At 39.8% G+C, this 19557-nt stretch overlaps 1 protein-coding gene across 4 annotated transcripts in view; it reads left to right on the plus strand.

The window, feature by feature from the left end:
- The window catches only part of ASAH1 (N-acylsphingosine amidohydrolase 1), a 50464-nt gene that overhangs the window by 15267 nt on the left and 15640 nt on the right, over nt 1-19557 (plus strand). For 2 of the 4 annotated variants that reach the window (XM_042934352.1, XM_042934354.1), the window contains 3 exons: nt 9083-9129; nt 17752-17842; nt 18240-18326. In XM_042934352.1, the coding sequence (XP_042790286.1) occupies nt 9083-9129; nt 17752-17842; nt 18240-18326 (225 nt within the window). The remainder of the gene's footprint in view (nt 1-9082; nt 9130-17751; nt 17843-18239; nt 18327-19557) is intronic. The other 2 variants (XM_042934353.1, XM_042934355.1) reach the window with 1 other exon arrangement.

Genomic DNA, 19557 nt, shown 5'->3' on the forward strand with positions numbered 1-19557 from the left:
TGATTATGAATATGACTTTGTTATGGTTGTGCTCAATTTGTCTCACTCAGCTTTAGACATTGTCTACTCTAATACTTCAGTGATGGATAAAAGTTTAGCTTACCTTCAACCATTTTCCATGCACCTTTCTTTTTTTTTTTTTTAAGTTTTGATATATAACTGACATACCATACAATTCACCCCCTAAAAGTATATGATTTAATGGCTTCAGCATATTTACAGAATTGTGCAACTATCTCTCCAGATAGTTTTAGAACATTTTCATCATCCCTAAGGTAAGGAAACCTTATCCCTTAGCCCTGACCCTGAAACCTACCCCTCAGCCCTAGGCAACCACTTACATAATTTCTGTCCATAGATTTGCCCTTTCTTGACATTTATGTAAAGGGGATCATAAAATATGTGGTCCTTTGTGACTCGCATCTTTCACTTAGCATAATGTTTTCAAGGTTCATTCACATTGTAGCATGTATCAATACTTCATTTCTGTTTATGAGTGAATAATTTCCATTGTATGGATACACTACATTTTGATCATCCATCCATCAGTTAATGGACATTTGGGTTGTTTCCATTTTGCCTGTTGTGATGCTGCTGTGAACATTTGTATTTGTGTACGGTTTTTTTGCATGTACACGTTTTCATATTTTTTCACTTTATACATAGGAGCAGAATTAACTGGATCACATGATAACTATATGTTTAGCTGAGGAAGTGCCAGACGGTTTTCCAAAGCAGCTGCATTATTTTGCACTCCCACCAGCGCTGTGTGAGGGTCCCAATTTGTCTACATCCATGCCAACACTTGTTTTATTAGTAGTGGTAGTAGTATTGCTATCTTAGTGGATGTCAAGTAGTACCTCACTGTGGTTTTGATTTGCATTTCCCTACTGACTATTGTTCCCTATTGACTATTACAATATTCCCTATTGTTTAGCATCTTTTCATGTGTTTGTTGACTTAGATTTTCTTTGGAGAAATGTCTCTTCAGATCTTTTGCCTATTTTTAATTAAGTTTTCTTTTTCTCACTAAGCTGTAAGATATATATATATTTCTAAGTTTTGCCATTGGCATAAATGTGAGGGTTTATTTCTTGGACTCTGAATTCCCTTCCATTGATTTATCTGTCTTTATACTGATACTGCAATGTCTTGATTACTGTTGCTTTAACAGTGAATTTAAAATCAGGAAGTGATGGGGCGCCTGGGTGGCGCAGTCGGTTAAGCGTCCGACTTCAGCCAGGTCACAATCTCACGGTCCGTGAGTTCGAGCCCCGCGTCAGGCTCTGGGCTGATGGCTCAGAGCCTGGAGCCTGTTTCAGATTCTGTGTCTCCCTCTCTCTCTGCCCCTCCCCCGTTCATGCTCTGTCTCTCTCTGTCCCAAAAATAAATAAACGTTGAAAAAAAAAAATAAATAAATCAGGAAGTGTTAGTCCTCCAATTTGGTTCATCTTTTTCAAGACTGTTTTGGCTATTATAGGTCCCTTGAATTTTCATATGAATTTTAGGATCACTTGCCTTCCTGCAAAGAAGCCAGCTGGGATTTTAATAGGTTTTGCATCAAATCTGTGGATCTGTTTAAGGAGCATTGCCATCTTACCAATATTAAGTCTTCCAGTCTATAAACATGTATGTCTTTCCATTTATTTAGGTCTTTAATTTCTTTTTACAATATTTTATAGTTTCCAGTGTGCAAGTCTTTCACTTCTTTGGTTAAATTTACTGCTGAGTACTGTATTCTTTTATATACTATTTTAAGTAGAACTGTTTTCCAAATTTCATTTTCAGTTTGTTCATTGCTATTTATGGGATTAATTTTTGTACATTGGTCTTGTACACTTCAAACTTGCTGAATTAATTTATTATTATTTTTTAAAATTTTAGTGGATTCCTTAGGATTTCTATGGATTACATCATCTGAAAATGAGACCATTTTACTTCTTTTTCAGTATGAATTCTTTTTATTTTCCTGCCTACTTGCTCTGGCTAGATACTGTAGCACAGTATTGAAGTGGTACACACGGACATCCTTGACCCCTCTAACTTTTTTCTCCCTTCTTCAGTTCTATATACTTTTATTCTTGCATAGTAAACATTAATAACATAATTGTAACTGTAATTGAGTCGTCCATTCTTTGTATATCTCCTTTTAAAAAATGGAAATAGTAAACAGTTTAAAGAAGTATGACCTGTAAATATTGGTTATTGCCTGTGTGCTGTGATTTCATTTCCTTCTCTATAATTCGGAAGCCAAAACTCTAATGGCACTGAAAGTATATTCAACTATATTTTCTGCCAAATATTCATATTCATGCCACATTTTAGTTTGCTTCATGTTTATACCATGGCATTTTTGTCCAAATTTTTTCCCTTGGGGTTTCTCATTGTTTTCTTTTCATTGTTTGTCATTAGAAGAAAAAAACCAAAGCTATGCCATCCTGACTGTAGTCTGTATATTGTTCAGCTTCTGACTTATTATCTCAGTATTTATTGTGTCTATTCTTGAAACCTACTGAGTTTCTTTTTACAGGGACCATATTTTTCCAATGCTACAGTTTCTTCCTTTAGTTTCTAGTTGTTGTTTGTTTTTTGTTCTTAAATTCTATGCTTCTCTCCTATCCTCAAGTTCTTCCAGCCCTTAAACCATACAGCTTACTGTATGGAGTCCCCCTTTCTAGACACCTGTATCCTGGAGCCCTCCATCACCTTTACCACTCTGTAAGTAGGAGCCATTATTTTGAGATTCTATTCCTTGTTTTACTTGGTTTACTTCCTTGTTTTCCTAGAATACGTCTTGAAGTAACTTAAGAAATAATGTGTGGGAGGTAAACTGAGTCCTTGCAATGACTTAAAATCAAAGATTTTATTTAAATATAAAAATTGATCATTGTTTAAACTGTAAAACTAGTTTGAAATTAATTCCTTCTCAAGGAAATAATGGCATAACTCTTTTCTAGCATTCATATAGCTGTTGAGAAGTCTGATGGGAGTGTTATTTTTATTCTTCTGTAGGACCCACACCCCAGTTTAGGTGTAGAGGCTTTTATGTTTTTTGTCTTTATTCTTTATGTCTGAAATAGCACAGTAATGTGTCTGACTGAAGGTTCTTTTTTCAGTCACTTTTTGAGTAATCAGTAGGCATTTTTATTTCAAAGACATCTCCATTCAGCTCTAGAAAATTTTCTTACATAATTTCACTCATAATTTCCTCCCCTTTGTTTTCTGTGTTTTCTCTTTCTGGAAATCCTATTAATCAGTGGTTAGACCCCACATATTGATTTTATAAACATTTATCTTTTTTTTCCTCCTGTGGTTTTATTTTATTTTTCCTGTATTTTCTGTATGATATTTTCTATATTCTAAGACATATTTTCTCACCTTTACTTTCCTGTCTTTTTATTTCAGCAGTTCTGCTTTTAATTACTTGGGTCACCTTTTTTTCATATCATTCTGCTCTTGTTTCATGGATATAACAATATATTGACTTTCACTTGAGGTTACTATTTGAGTAATCAGAATGTTGAAGCTGGTAATTATTTGATATTACTTTTTTTTTCTGTTCCTTAAATTGTGAATAATCAGAATATTGAAACTGGTAATTATTTGATATTATTTATTTTTTTCTGTTCCTTAAATTATTGGAGTATATTTTAGTTAGGTTGTTTTTAATTTGTTTTCTTTGTGCCTAAATATTAGAATAGGAGGCTTTTAGGGGCACCTGAGTGGCTCAGTTGTTTAAGCACCTGACTTCAGCTCAGGTCATCATCTCACGGCTCATGAGTCTGAGCCCTGCTTCGGGCTCTGTGCTGACAGCTCCGAGCCTGGAGCCTGCTTCAGATTCTGTGTCTCCCTCTCTCACTGCCCCTTCCCTGCTCATGCTGTCTCTCTCCTTCAAAAACAAATAAACATTAAAAAAAAAAAAAAAAAAAAAGAATAGGAGACCTTTACTCTCAGGCAGGAGTCATTCAACTTTTTTTTTGGTGCAGGGCCAGAAAGTAAATCTTTTAGGCATTTTGGGACAAGAGACAAATAAAGGATATTATGTAGGTACTTACATAATTTCTATATTGCCACAAATTTTCTGTTGATGAAAATATATTAGCAAGTTAATACATTTTTTTGTAACACAGGTCTACTAATGAGAAGAATTGAATTCTTATAGGATGGGCATTTTGCTTATTGGGATTCAGGATTAGTGTCCCACATTGATTGCAAATGTTTATATGTTATTCCTGCTCTGTATTGAGATTTTACTATATGTCATACTTGACAGTTTCTTTTGTATGGATGGGATGAATAATAGCTTCCCAAAGATGCCCAGGTCCTGAGAAGCTGTGAGTATGTGCTTTTTATGGCAAAGGGGCCTTTACAGATATGATTTAGTAAAGGAGCTTGAGATGAGGACATTATACTGGATTATTCAGAGGAGCCCAATATAATCACAGAGGTCCTTATAAGAGGGAGGCAGGAGGCCAGAGAAGAGAAAAGACGCTGTGCTGCTGGCTTTGAAGATGGAGGAAGGGACCATAAGTCAAAGAATGCAGGTGATCTCTAGAGGCTGGAAAAGTCAGGGAAACAGATTCTGCCTTAGAGTCCCTGAGGGAGCTCTGAGCTGCAGACCCATTTTAGACTTCGGACCTTCAGAGCTATAACATGATAAATTTGTGTTATATTAAGCTATTATGTTTGTGGCAATTTGTTACAGCAGCCATAGGAAAGCTAAATGCTGCCAAGTAGTGCATAAGTCCATTCATGTGTGATTTTAAGGACTCTGCATCTGGGGCACTTCTAATTAATTTTTGGTATGTAGGTAGTAAATGGAGGAGTGTTGGCTGATGAGACAAAGTAGAAGAAGCTGTTGTGAGAAAAGGAGAGCGCCAAGAGGCTCCTGGCTCAGAGTGGCAATTATTCTGGAGGGTCTTATAAAGATAATAAAGGAGGATGAAGGTAGAGTTAAATTGAGGGGTCGGTAAACAGGAAATAACCGCCATTCTGACCACTGCATACAAAACCACATATGGCATTATCACTGGGCAGAAAACTAAACACACACAATCTCTCTCTCCATCTCCTTCTCTCTTTTTTTCACACACACCACCGCAAAGGGTTTTCCTCTAAAGAAACAAAAAAGTGTAGGAAGAACAGAGGTAGCTAGTATAGGTGTTCACGCTTCACAGCAGTGGCTGGCAGACTGCAGCCAGCTGGCCCAATGCATCCTGCCCCCTGTTTTTTTTTTTTGTTTTTTTTTTTTAAGCTAAGAATGGTTTTTACATTTCTGGAAAATTAGAAGGGGAAAATCAAAAGATTAATATTTTGTGACATGTGCAAATGATACGGAATTCACGTGTCAGTGCCCATAAACAGAGTTGTCCTGGAACATAGCCACACTTGTTTGTTTGCTTACTGTCTGTGGCTGCTTAGCACTGCAACAGTTGAGTGGTCTAGCAGAGCCTGGGTACAGTGCACTTGGGGCTTTTTCCGGTTGCTTGGCACACTTCAGGTGACATGCATGCACTTTGAACTCAACAGCATTGTAAGTGCCACATGTATCAATGCACCATGTTATTATTATTTTGTGTGTCTGTGTTTTATTTATTTTGAGAGGGAGAGAGAAAGAAAACCATCAGGGGAGGGGCAAAGAGAAAGAGAGAATCCTAAGCAGACCGGGGAGACGGAGGGAGGGAGGGACAGAAAGAGAGAGAGAGAGAAAGAGAGAGAGAGAGAGAGAGAGAGAGAGAGAGAGAGAGAGAATTCCAAGCAGACCCCATGCTGTCAGCACAAGCCTGATGCAGGGCTTGACCCCACTAACCGTGGGATCATGACCTAAGCCAAGATCAAGAGTCGGATGCTTAAATAAAATGAGCCACGCAGGTGCCCCATCGATGTGTTGTCTTATTTTAATCTTTAGGGAAAAAAAAGAAAGTTACCAATGCAAACCTATCATGTCGAAACAAGAAAAGTGGGCTTCAAATGTTGTGTCCTTGAAGCAAAGTAGAGAGTGGGATTATCTTGTCACTCAACTAGATGACAGCACATCTAGAGCTGTGCTGAAGGAATAAAATATACATCAACTTGGCATGATTAAGCACTCATCACAGTATTCCTATCTTATAGGAGAAAATGATCAGAAAAACAAGACAATTTAAAGCAAATTATCTCATCACAGCAGAATTTATTTACAAATTTTAAAAAGCAAATGAGGCTGCAGTCAAAGTAGGTCTTTAAGTAGCTCATCTGTTATCAAAGCAACGAAAACTATTTCCCAATGGCAAGTTAATGAAATCACATTTGACTGCTGCAGAAGAAATGCACCCTGAAAAAATTGTGTTGCACTATTAGCCTTTAGATGAGAACAGTTCTCCAGGACTTTGACAGAAACATCCATATCCATTAAAGAACAAGGCAAATTGATTCCCAGTTGTTGATACTGACCAGTTATTGCTATTTATTAAAGCACCATTGCCAATTTGAAACTGAATTAACATCAGGGCATCACTTAGGTGTTAATGTTGTGTGTATAGAGTTTTGTTTTGGAATTTTTTTTTTGCCTAAATAAATGTTATAAATTTATTTTTTATGTTAAAATTTTTTTTAATGTTTATTTATTTTTGAGAGAGAGACAGAGCATGAGTGGTGGAGGGGCAGAGAGAGAGGGAAACACAGAATCTGAAGCAGGCTCTAGGCTCCGAGCTGTCAGCACAGAGCACGATGCGGGGCTCGAACTCGCGGACCGTGAGATCATGACCTGAGCTGAAGTCAGATGCTTAACCGACTGAGCCACCCAGGCACCCCGATAAATGTTATAAATTAAAGGAAAAATGAATAGTCTGCATGGAACAATTATAGGCAAGGATGCTTTCAAAGAACTTGAGAACTTGGTAATTCAATAAGACCTGAAATGGAATCTGCTATTTTGTATAACAATTGACAATGGTAAAAATATGTGCAGAGGAGACAAAGCTTAGCTGGACAGATGTTCAAAGCTTGTGAAAATGCAAGCTGTTTCAAGCTTGTGATTATTAATTATATTACTGGTTGAAAGGTACTTTGTGGAAAATATTTGAATCTGTCATGTGCTAATGAAACCAGTAATATCAACTATGAACTTCTTTTGCTTTCGTAGACTTAACCATTATCATTTTTTTTTGAATTTTTATAAGACATAGATGCTAAATGTCCAAACTATTGTATTAGTAGTAGTTAGATAGGTTAACAGCGGTGAAGTTGCGCTGCAGGCCAAAATGTTTCCGAACGAGAACCACTGTGAACCACTGTTACTGAACATTGAATGGCTTTGGACATTAGCTTTTGCCAACTTGATAATGAATTATCAAAATGCTATTATTTATTATCTAGTATGTTATGCTGTAGTAATTTAGAAACAGTTTAAATTCTAATGATTGGATTAGCTTCTGATCATTTGATGCTCACTGCTGTTTCTTAGTGAATTCAGTCTAAAATTACAAGGCAAAACTTGAGCACTTTGATGAGAAACTTATACTGTAGTAAAGTTATTTAGAAAGTTAATGTTTGCATCACAGGTAATGTCAGGGTATATTATATACCTCCTTCCTATAAAAAATTAAGACATTATGAAATGAATAAGCCATAGGGATGAAACGTACAACATAGGGAATATAGTTAGTGGTATTGTAATAGTTTGTATGGCGACAGATGGTAGCTTGTGGTGAGCATAGCACAGCGTATAGAATTGTGGGTTCACTATGTTGTACACCTGAAACTAATGTGACATTGTGTATCAACTATACTTCAATTAAAAAAAAAAAGTTAAAATAAGATGTTAGATGTACATTCCTACACAAATTTGCTGCAGGTATATTTTCTGAGCTCATACTTTAGTTCTAGTAGTTCCCTTCCCTATTCCACCTCTTATTGTGGGTTTATACTTCTTTTTTTTTTTTTTTAATGTTTATTTTGAGAGGGGGAGAGGGGCAGAGAGAATCCCAAGTGGGCTCCACGCTGTCAGCACAGAGCCCACATGGGGCTCGATCCCACAAACTGTGAGATCATGACCTGAGCCAAAATTGAGTCAGACGCGTAACTGACTGAGCCACCTGGGCGCCCCTATACTTCTTTATAAAAAAAGTTATTTTACTTTTACAATATTGGGTCTGTGGAGAGAAGGAGATAAACATGCTTGCTATCTTGAATTAGTAATAAAAGAATCATAAATCCATGTGGACTTTTCTCATTTTACGTTAAGAGCTCCTTTTATTTTGCTACCGAGCTTAAAACACTTCTCCCTGAAACCGTCTCACTCATTCATTCACTGAGTGGCCTCAGTGATAGGAGCCGTGTTCACCTCAAGGAGCACAGAATCTGGTCATGGAGAGAGAAAATGAGTAGTTACACTGCAGTGTATAACTACAGTAATGGAGCTGGGCTCGGTGCCATGGGGAAGGTAGAGGAGAGGATAGCTGTTTTCATATGAGAAGTACAGGAAGACTTCACAAAACAGACAGCATTTGAATTGGATCTTAGAAATTAAAGCCCAGAGTTCACTAGGTGGAAAAAAAGGCATGTTAGGCAGCAGGAACAGCATGCTGGGGCGGGGAAGGGTGAGCGATCAGAAGATGTGGTTGCATGTGACTATACGTGGTGGGGGAGTGGCAGGAAATGAAGCGGAGAAGGTAAATTATGGCCAGATTATGAAGGGCCTACGCAGTGTGTCCTGAAAATCTGGTTTGCGATGCAAATCTCTATTACACTGGAGTTAGCTAATAAATTCAAGCGATAGCATATTTTGTCAGGCAATTCACTGGTCCTCACAAGTCAGCCTATCAGACATGAACGTGTCCATCTACTTTTTACATTTCCTCTTTACTCAGTGTTTGCAACATAGAAGCCACATTACAGCACTAGTGCAAACTGAATTAAGACTGAAAATGTACTTGAGTTTGAGACTATAGAAATTTTCATGGGAGGAGAAGACTTTTAAGAGGTATTGAAATGATATAAAAGGGCAAACCATGCTTGTTTTTTGTCGCCATGACTTTTGACTGTTTTTCAAATTGCCTGTTCAATTTGTGACTTTCTGAAACTTAATTTTCTTTTTTTTTAGTGGACAGAAGATTGCAGAAAATCAACCTATCCTCCTTCTGGACCAACGTGAGTAAATATCAAATGGTCAAAATGGACTTTGACCTTTAGGGAGATTTTTCTCTATGTAATTAATGATCTCATAAAAACGACAATAATGAACAAAAAATTAAGTGATGTCTTCTATCCTGAGGCCTTTATTTTTTCCGAGACAATTATTTTTTCAAGTTTGTGTATTACATATTTGCCTTTGACCCTGGACAAATATGGAAATACCCCATGATTAAAATGCCCATTTCTAGCCTATCAAAATCAGAGGGAAAAAAATTTCCATTCTCCAGTAAATTCTGTCTACCGCTAAGCATTTTCTCATCCCAACAAGTGCAGAGCAGAGGATGACTTTTTTGGTGCCTCAGTATGAACCACTAGATTATATTGGAAAAAGCATAGAGTCTTATATGTGAGACCTTCAAGAAATAAACCCTGGTATGATAATCAAAGCTGTCAAAGACAGCACAGGATTCAAAAACATAAGGGAAGGAAGGGTCAGTGTCATATTTTAGTGCATTTAATGTTTATATTTTTAATCGAGGTGTATGGCCTTTTCAAATCTTTTGTGGCTAAATGAGCCTGTGAGAAAGACCCAAGAATAGCCCACCCACCCAGAGGGTACAGAATGTGGGAAAAAAAGGGAAAGGTGTAGGGAAGGATAATCTTTTTGCCCTGTTTTCCTATTTTCTTTCTTTTTTTTTTTTTAACGTTTATTTATTTTTGACAGATAGAGCATGAGTTGAGGAGGGGCAGAGAAGGAGAGGGAGACACAGAATCCGAAGCAGGCTCCAGGCTCCTAGCTGTCAGCACAGAGCCCAACGCGGGGCTTGACTCACAGACCATGAGATCATGACCTGAGCCAAAGTCAGGCGTTTAACTGACTAAGCCACCCAGGCGCCCCCTGTTTTCCTACTTTCTGAAAGTGGCCTGCTGGGTGTGGGGGAAGGAAGAAAACAACTTGAACGTGTTAGAAATAAATCTGCCGTGGGCGCCTGGGTGGCTCAGTCGGTTAAGCATCTGACTGTGGCTCAGGTCATGATCTCACACTTTGTGGGTTTGAGTCCCATGAAGGGCTCTGTGCTGGTAGCTCAGAGCCTGGAGCCTGCTTCAAATTCCCTGTCTCCCTCTCTCTCTGCGCCTCCCCTGCTCATGCTCTGTCTCTCTCTCTCCTTCAAAAATAAATAAACATTAAAAAAAAAAATTGAAAGAAATAAATCTGCCAGTTATTTTACCAGCAAAAAGGAGTTTATTTGGGAACAACAGAGAATTGCAATCCTTTACAAGCAAGCTACAGCAAAACCATAGGCAAGCCTACAGAGCAAAAGAGGGGAACACTCTTTTATAGAGAGCAGGGAGTGGCAGGTGGGGTTGGGGGGAGTTGGAAAGGCTGTTCAACTAAAAAAGGCCATTGGAGTAAATGGAGTTTGAAGTATAGTGGCTTGTCATTGGCTGATATGGCAGTCCCTCATTGGGTGGGCTGTTGCCAGGTTTTCTTCCTCCTATGAGGTTAGTAAGTAGCACCTAAAATACTATCAACTTGCCAGGCTCCTTTCTTCCTGCTGGGTCTATAGTTGAGGAGAAGTGAGAGGGCAGGAGAGTTCCCCCAACTGCCTCTTGATTCCATTCTAAATGACGTTTCCTTTTAGATCAGGTGCCCTAAGTATCAAACCTAAATTTGAGCAAACTGCTCCCTGCCCCCATCCCCACCCCACTTTGGGGACTTTATATCCCTTTAAGGCCACAAATTTTAACAGGTGGATGCTGTCTCCTGTGAAGAGGTTTGAGAAGGGGGTATAGAGAAGCAAATCATCTACATATTTTAACAAAGTAGAGCCTTCAGAAAACTTCCTATCATCCACGTCATCTTTTAAGGTTTGTGAAAAGTAAGAGGGACTCTGCAGAACCCTGGGGTATTTCTGTCCAGGTGTGCTGCTGTTCTTCCCAAGTGAGGGCAAAAAGATACTGGCTATTCCTACCAGCTAGAATGCAAAAATGCATGGCATCGTTAAATTGTGAAAAATTTGCTTTCACTAGGAATGGATATCAGTAGCATAGAAGGGTTGAGAACAACAAGATGCTGAGAGAAGACAATGGTATTTGTTGCTCTTAGGTCCTGGACAAACCTCCCTCCTTGGGTATTGGATTTTCTTACACATAAAATAGGAGTATTACAGGGAACTAGTGAAGCCGTGAGCCTTATAATCTATTAAGGGCTTGGTGCTTTGAGGGGCTTCTTCATTTACAGGCTACTGATTAATTCTGCAGAGAGGTTTTGAGGGATCTCTTTGAATCTTCATGGGGAGGTGCACTTGGGATTCTCCCCATATCAGTTAAGGGTTTTGCCCATTACGGGGATGGTAGGTGATCCGGTAGGAACAAATAATCAGGGTCCCTAGATGCACCTATAGATGCAGCTATAGTCAGATATGGAGCAAATGAAAGATGTGGAAGTGTCATTGCATCCCCCTGGTTGGCTATTTTGATTACTGTTGTCCAATTCTAGAATTATTTCCCCTTTGGGGAGAGGGAGATTCTGGCATGCTAGTTCTGTGAGAAATCCAGGCCCGGTAAGTGAATAGAGGTAGAGGAACTAAGGAGAAAAGGGGCCTATTTCTCAAAGGGCCTAGACAAAAGGGAGTAGCGTCAGAGATGGGAACCTGTTGAGATTTATCAGAGACCCCCACCCCCCACTTGAACTCTTTTGGCGCTCTTGAGGCTGAGGCTGCTTTACAGCAGTGGCACTCAGCACCAAGAGTGTGGCTCTGGCGTCACTACAGACAGAGATTCGTTCCCAGTCTGGAAAGTGGCTTCTCCAGGCCAGTTAGGAGGGAGGATCGGGACAAACCCCTGTAGTCCCTCGGGGCCACATAATGGGGAATTAGGAGGACATTGGAAAAACTCCCTAGGGGGCTAACAGCGCTTGGAGAGCTTAAGTTTCTAACAGTCTTTTTTCTTTTTTCTTTTTTTTTTTAATTTTTTTTTTTTTTGACGTTTATTTTTGAGACAGAGAGAGACAGAGCATGAACAGGGGAGGGGCAGAGAGAGAGGGAGACACAGAATCGGAAGCAGGCTCCAGGCTCTGAGCGGTCAGCACAGAGCCCGACGCGGGGCTCAAACTCACGGACCGCGAGATCATGACCTGAGCCGAAGTTGGACACTTAACCGACCAAGCCACCCAGGCGCCCCTCTGACAGTCTTTTTTCTAATGCTCTGACTCATTGCAATAACAGCAGAAACTAGGAGGTTTTTGGTTTTGTTTAGGAGCCTTCATTTGCCAAAGTTGAAAATTGAGAATTTTAGCAGTCTTTTTTTCAGGTGACCCACCTAGGATGCCAGTGACCTGGTTTGCCAAGTCCAATCGGGAGTGAACGTAGTTTTCCATTTCATCTTGGTCCTTTCAGCTAAAGAAGAAACATCCCACTTCAGGTCATTAATGAACATAGAGTTCAATGCTACCTGGGTGGATTCGGCATCTAGAGGAAAACCAGAATTTTTAAAAAAACAATTTGGAGTCGGTATACCTGGGTGGCTCAGTCCATTGAGTGTCCGACTTCTGCTCAGGTCATGATCTCACGATTCGTGAGTTCAGGCCCCCCAGGCTCTGTGCTGACAGTGTGGAGCCTGGAGCCTGCTTCAGATTCTGTGTCTCCCCCTCTCTGCCCCTCCTCTGCTCGTACTGTGTCTCTCCCTCTCTCTCAAAAATAAATAAACGTTTAAAAAATAATAATAAAAAAATAAAAACAACTTAGAGTCTGTTATAGTAGCCATGAGGAGATTCATCAGGCTTTTGTGTGCAGGCCTGAATTTTTGTTCCCATCAACAGGCTTAGGAAAAGCTACTGTCATTGCTCAGTGCGGATTTCTTGCAAGTGTTCTAGCATCTTGCCAAAAGTTAGGAGTCTGTTTCTCTAAATATCCTCCGGGATGTTCCCAGTGGGCTAGTTTCATCCAGTGTGGCCTTCACAAATAAGCATGTGGACTAATGGATATGAATCTGAGAAACTAGATTGCTAAGTTTGAATAAGTAGGTTAAATTCAATAGCAAGCTTATGGGGATCGTCAGTCACTTTAGAAAAGTCTTTAAGTGTGGCTTACATAGTTCCCTTGGTGCTGGGAACATGAGAAACTTGGAGTTTCTGTAGATCCTGAGAAGAGTCCATTTTAAAGAGGCAGGATTTAGTAGGTTCAGGAGAGGAAGCAGGGAACATTTCAGGGGAAAAAGGAGGTGTGGCAGTGAGAATAAAGGAAAGTGGCACCTGATGGGGGGCCTGACACCAGGTGGCTGCCTTGAGTCTGGAAACCAAGAAGGTAGGGGAGCAGAAAAAGAGGTCTCCGAAACCATTTTGACTTGGTTCACTTGTTGCATCAGTTAATTTACTGATTATTACTAAGAGACGAATTCAGGATCCTGGTAAGGATTCAGAAGTCTCAGGGTACCACCTAAAATAGGCATCAGCCTGCTTAAGATTCTCTCTCTCCCTCTCTGCCCCTCTCCTATGCACGTGTGCTCTCTCTCACTCTCTCATTCTCAAATAAATGGATAAAATAGGTATCCTATTTAGGTTTGTTTGTTTGTGTTTTTGGGAACTGTGCTCTCTAGCTTACTTTTGAGTAAAACAAGTTTGGGGAGATCAAAATTTCTCCTTGTTGGCCATTGAAATTCTAAATTCCTTTTGGTTAACTCGGTCCATTTAGTCATAAATGTGCACGCGGATGGATCCACTTTAAAACATAAAGCAGCTGGAGTCCAAGTAGGGGCCAGGTACCCTCAAAGCATTTTGATGACTGGATTCCCATTTTTTAGATGTTTTTCTGTAAAGAGAAAAGTTCCTGAACTCCACAGGTTTCAGGACAGAACAGAACAGCCTGGTTCCAAAAGAATCAGACCGAAAGCCAGTGTGTTTCCAGTAGGAACAGTCCAGTTCCAAACTGGAGTCAGACCAAAGGCTAGTGCATTTCCAGCAGGCATAGTGCAATCCCAAAATGAGTCGGGAGGAATGTCAACACAGACTGGTACAACTTAAACAGGGACAATTGGTTCTAAACAGGAGTTGGACTAAAGGTCATTACAGTTGTAACAGAAACAGTCCAATTCTGTAAAGGAGTCAACGAGTACTCTCATTTAAAAAAAAAAAAAAAAAAAAAAAAAAGCAAGTCTTTAAGACAGATCCCAAATAAAGCCTGAAGAGCTCCGATACAGAGAGAGAGGAACTTGAATCCTGGAGAAATCTTACCCTCAAACCCCAGGATTGGCAAGAAAGCAGGGAGTCCAATGGACTCTGTGGGTATGGGCACCTGTTTGTTTCCTCACCAGCTTTGGCATTGTTGGGGGTTTTCTCTGGATTCCACTTCTGATCACCAGGTAATGTGACCCTTAAAAATAAATTTGCCTGTTGTTTTACCAGCGAATATGGGTTTATTCAGCAAAAGCAGAGAATTATAGTGAGGGACAAGCAAGCTGTGGCAAAACCATAGGCAAGTCTGCAGAACAAAGGACAGGAACACACTTTTATAGAGGAAAAGGGGAAGTAGGGAAAGCTCTTATAAATAAAAAGTCTCCTGGAGCAAACTGGGAGTTGGAAGAATAGTGGCTTCTCATTGGCTGGGCTTTTGCCAGGGGAGCCTTTCCTCCCCTGCTGGGACTTGTTCCTTTCTTACTGCTAGGGCAGCAGTTGAGGAGGGGCAGTGGCACATCGTGAGAGCTCCCTGTCCACTGATTCCATTCTAAATGACATTTACCTTTATTCATTTTCAGAAACCAGTAATAATAAGATGACAGTTTCAATTTTTTGTAGCACTCCAGTTCTATATGTTGTACTGCACTTGCCTAAATTATGTATTCTAAATAGCCTCTATCCCAGATACAGACTGTAATAAACAAGATTCTTTTCATTTACTCACCTTTATGTCAAAAGAGGCAAATATATGGCAGGAAGTAATTTAGAAGTAATCAGTCTCTGGGGTGCCTGGGTGGCAGAATTGGTTAAGCATCTGACTCTTGGTTTCAGCTCAGTTCATGATCTCACGGTTCGTGGGTTCAAGCCCCACATCAGCCTCTGTGCTGACAGTGCGGAGCCTGCTTGGGATTCTCTCCATGCACCCCCCCCTCCCCCCCCCGCCCATCTCATGCTGTCTCTTTCTCTCTCAAAATAAATGAATAAACTTTAAAAAAAAAAAAAAAGTAATCAGTTTCCATGTTATTCTAAAGCCGTGAACATTCCAGCCCTCTGTCATGTGGCTTGCTCTCTGGAGGTCTTCCTTTGTGTCAACACTGGGACCATCTTGGTGTTCAGTGCCTTACTGAGTGCATGCATCTCGTGGCTGGTCTCACTGCCACAGTTCATTTCAACACGTAATGATTACCTTCCTTGTTTAAGACTTTTTTCCTACTCCCTTTCATGTGTACCTTACAGGTGTCTATGAACTGGTTACCCTACAAACCTTCTCTGCTTGGGCTTTTAATTGGTTCTAGGTTGTTGAGTGTATGTATGTGTATACACATGTACACATACATGTGTACAAAGCTCACATGTACAAACATTTTTCTCATATTTATGTATCTATACAATGTAAATATTTTTGCTCTGGTATTCCTCCTGGATTTCCTCCTGCCTCACTAGCCTGTTCTCCACATCAAATTCTTCCATTCTGCTCTGATCCTTTTCTCTGAACTATAAATGTGTCTTGGCATGTGAGAGGGGAGCGTGGTATTCACATACCTTTGAATGACAACACAATCCTCCTGTACTTTTTTTTGACCAAGTACATCGATTGCAGAGCTCTGCATGGGCATCTGTGAGCAAAGAGAGAAACACCTGTGTATCCAGCCTGACCTGTCAAATAAGTACTAGAGATCAAGGGACTGACAGCTGGAGCACCTCCAGAATCCATCCAGATCCCATTAGCATTTATTTTCTCCTCCTTCTAATTTGTGCATGCATATACTGTGTCACTTGGACTAGTTTCCGAGCCACCTGGGGAGCCAGGTGGGTTCAGGCACTTCTTAATAGTGACTGTGATGATCCGGGCACAGCAGTTACCAAGTCTCAAAAGTAATTTAATGATGTTTATTGTTTGTAGTCAAGTAGGAAAATATTCTCTAGTAATTACTATTGATTGAATACCGGTACTGCTGAGTGTTTTTTGTGTATTTCATGTAATCGTCACTGCCTTCATAAGGCAGATACTGTTTATTTCTCTAGGAATTTGAGGTAGAGATGTTAAATGCTGAGATATTTTAGAAAACACTTAATGTGAATTAAAATGTGGGATCATGGCTAAATTCTAGTTATTTAAATAATTTTGTTCAGTTTAACAGAAGAATTTTCAAAGAATTCTGATTAGTGGAAGTATTATTATAGAGAGATTTCTGGGGTCTCCCCATGTCCTGTTAATCTAATCATCTGCTGTAATGAGTTTATTTCCTCTACATTTCTTCTTTGCAGTCCTTGAGCCTACCCAACGCTCTGAACTGGAAAAGAATCAGGAGATTAGGGTGGATACAGGTTTGGTGGCTCACACCAGGGCAATAAGGGAGCAAACGCTGGCTATTTTTAGGCATAGTTCTGATAAATCACCAAATGGCACACCCTTAGGGGCTATTTCATTTCAGTAACAAGAGGTGGAAGATAATGTTTCAGCAGCTACAGAAAACAGTTGTAGAGTTCATCCACCAGAAATATGGCCCAGCTCCATCGATAAGGGAGTGGATGTTGCAATGTCTTCATTGTAGAAATTGCTATATGTCAGTTGAAGAGTAGAAAATCAGGGAATACGTATGATGGAATAGTGCTTGGGTTTGGACTGACTACAGAAGCATGAGAAGAGAGGGAACATGGCAGGAAGAGTCACATGGCTGAGTGGTGAAGGTTCTTGAAGCCAGTCATGGGAAGCTAATACATGTTGCCACTTCTGGGGGCTTAAAAGATGCCCTTACTGAAGCCAGTGCTAAAGACATGATTTGACAGTAGTGTTAGACTGTCTAAGACAGAACTCTGAGACTGGGATACCAGTCGGAGAAGTGCCCAGAGCCTAGACTAAATCTTTGCAGAGATTTGGGAGGGGGAGAAAAGCAGATATTTTCTTTCTTTTTTTTTTTCTTTTTTCTTTTTTTTTTTTTAATGTTTGTTTATTCTTGAGAGACAGAGACAGAGCGTGAGCAGGGAAGGGACCCAGAGAAAGAGAGACACAGAATCCGAAGCACACTCTAGGTTCCTAGCTGTCGGCATGGGGCCTGACGTGGGCTCAAACTCGTCAACTGTGAGATCATGACCTGAGCTGAAGTCAGACACTTAACCCACTGAGCCACCCAGGTGCCCCAAAGGCAGATATCTTCTAGCACTGATACATAGATTACATGAGGCTCTTGAGGCGACATTGATTCTTCACATGTCACCAATTCACCTTAACCTTTCAGAAGGTAGAACTCTAGTCTAAGATTTCTGAAATCACATGTGATTGTGTATGCAACATAGGGCAGAAACACTAGGTGGGAAAATGAGCTTCTCTGCAGACTTTGGTTTGAGTGCTGTCGTCTGTATTGTTAAGAATGTGCCTCTAACATATCCATCTAGATATAACTGTCCAACTCCCATCAAGAAACTGCTTTTGACGTTTCACGGTGATGCACCTCTCCTTTCAGCTATAGGGGTCCAGTTCCGTGGTATACCATAAATCTCGACTTACCGCCCTATAAAAGATGGCATGAATTGATGGCTGACAAGGCACCAGCGGTATGCTGACTGTTAAATCTTCTGTTTGTGACTTTACTCAATATAATTGCATTTTTAAAAGAACAGTTCATGAAAATACATACCAGGTATTTTAAAGATACGGTTTTGATACTTTCCTCCCATTAACAGTAACAGAAGAAAAGATGTCATTTTTCTGTAGCTTCCTGCTCTTTTTACTAGCCTTTGCCTTTTGTTTCTGTATCGTCTACCTTCATCTTAATCATATGGCCTGTTAAAGATGTATTCTCTGTATATATTAGATTAAAATATTTTCAAATACCACTCTGCTTATGTATGAATAAGTCAAAAGGTCTGTATCTGTTTTCATTTTACCATTATAATCTTAAATGTCAACACTTTTTATGTCTATTAATTAAATTATTTATTTATTTTTCAGCTAAAGGTTATAATGAATTCCCTGAAGAATATGATAAATGCTTTTGTGCCAAGCGGAAAAATTATGCAGATAGTGGATCAAAAGTTGGTAAGAAATATTATTTCCCACAATAAATTTTAAACATACACACATCCCCATATACATGCAGAGTTCACACAGGGCTTTTGTATTTAAAGATGTAATTTGACAACCTCTTCTAAGGAGGTTGGATGAGTTTGCATTGATTCTAGACCACCTGTCACAACTTTAGAGGTACTTAAAATTCTGTGTTCTGCTAGTATTAGAGTAATAGGACACAAAATAGCATGTCAAATTGTGGCAATTTACTGCCCCTTCATCTGTTTGTTTGTTTGTTTGAAGTATGGACTATTTTATACAACAATGGGCAAATGATGTTATTTCATCTGGGAGCATGTCATTTCTGTCCCCTCACACAGTGTGTTGACTCTTGAACTATACAGGTTTGAATTGGGAAGGTCCATTTATACCTGGATTTTTTTCAGTAAAGTACTGTAAATGTGTTTTCTCTTAACAATTTTTTTAACTTTTTTTTTGTTAACATAGCTTTTTTATTGTAAGAATACAGTATAAAATATATATACAGAATACGTGTGAGTCAGTTGTTGATATTATCGACAAGGTTTTTGGTCAACAGTAAACTGTTAGTAGTTTTAGGGAAGTCAAACATTATACAGAGATTTTCAGCTGTATAGGGGGTGAGCTCCTAACCCCCACGTTGTTCAACATTGTTCAACAGTCAACTATACCTTTGCAAGTTCACTATTGGAAATTGGGGTTTTTTTTGTTTTTTTTAAGTACATTGCCTGCAATCCCAGGACACATTTCTCTACCTGTGTATGACCAGATGACATATTCAGCCCAGCTGCGTACTTGATGAGGTCCCTCAGTGGCTGTGAAACTCACTTGGGTTGTGTGTTTCTTGTAGCTATGTATTCACCAAGTCGATTCATTTCCCTCCTGGTCATGCAGGACGACTCCATTTCTTCAGCTCCTTTTTAATTTAGATAGAACCAATGGAAAATCTAGGTCCTGGCCCTTAGGGCCTCTGAGGGATCCTCATCGCCCTGTTTCAGTCACGGCTCTGGGACCCTCAAAGTTCCACAGGGTACAAAGGACTGGGGAGGACACCATAGGCCTAGGGCAGATGTTTTACCTCAGCACTTAGGACATTTGGGATTGGATAGTATTTTCCTGTAGAGGCTGTCTTCTCATTGTAGGATGTTTAGCAGCATCCCTGGCCTCTACCCACTGGGTGCATCCCTTCATTTGTGAGAACCACAGGTGTCTCTGGACATCA

This window comes from Panthera leo, chromosome B1 (assembly GCF_018350215.1).
Source record: "Panthera leo isolate Ple1 chromosome B1, P.leo_Ple1_pat1.1, whole genome shotgun sequence".
Lineage (NCBI taxonomy): Eukaryota > Metazoa > Chordata > Mammalia > Carnivora > Felidae > Panthera > Panthera leo.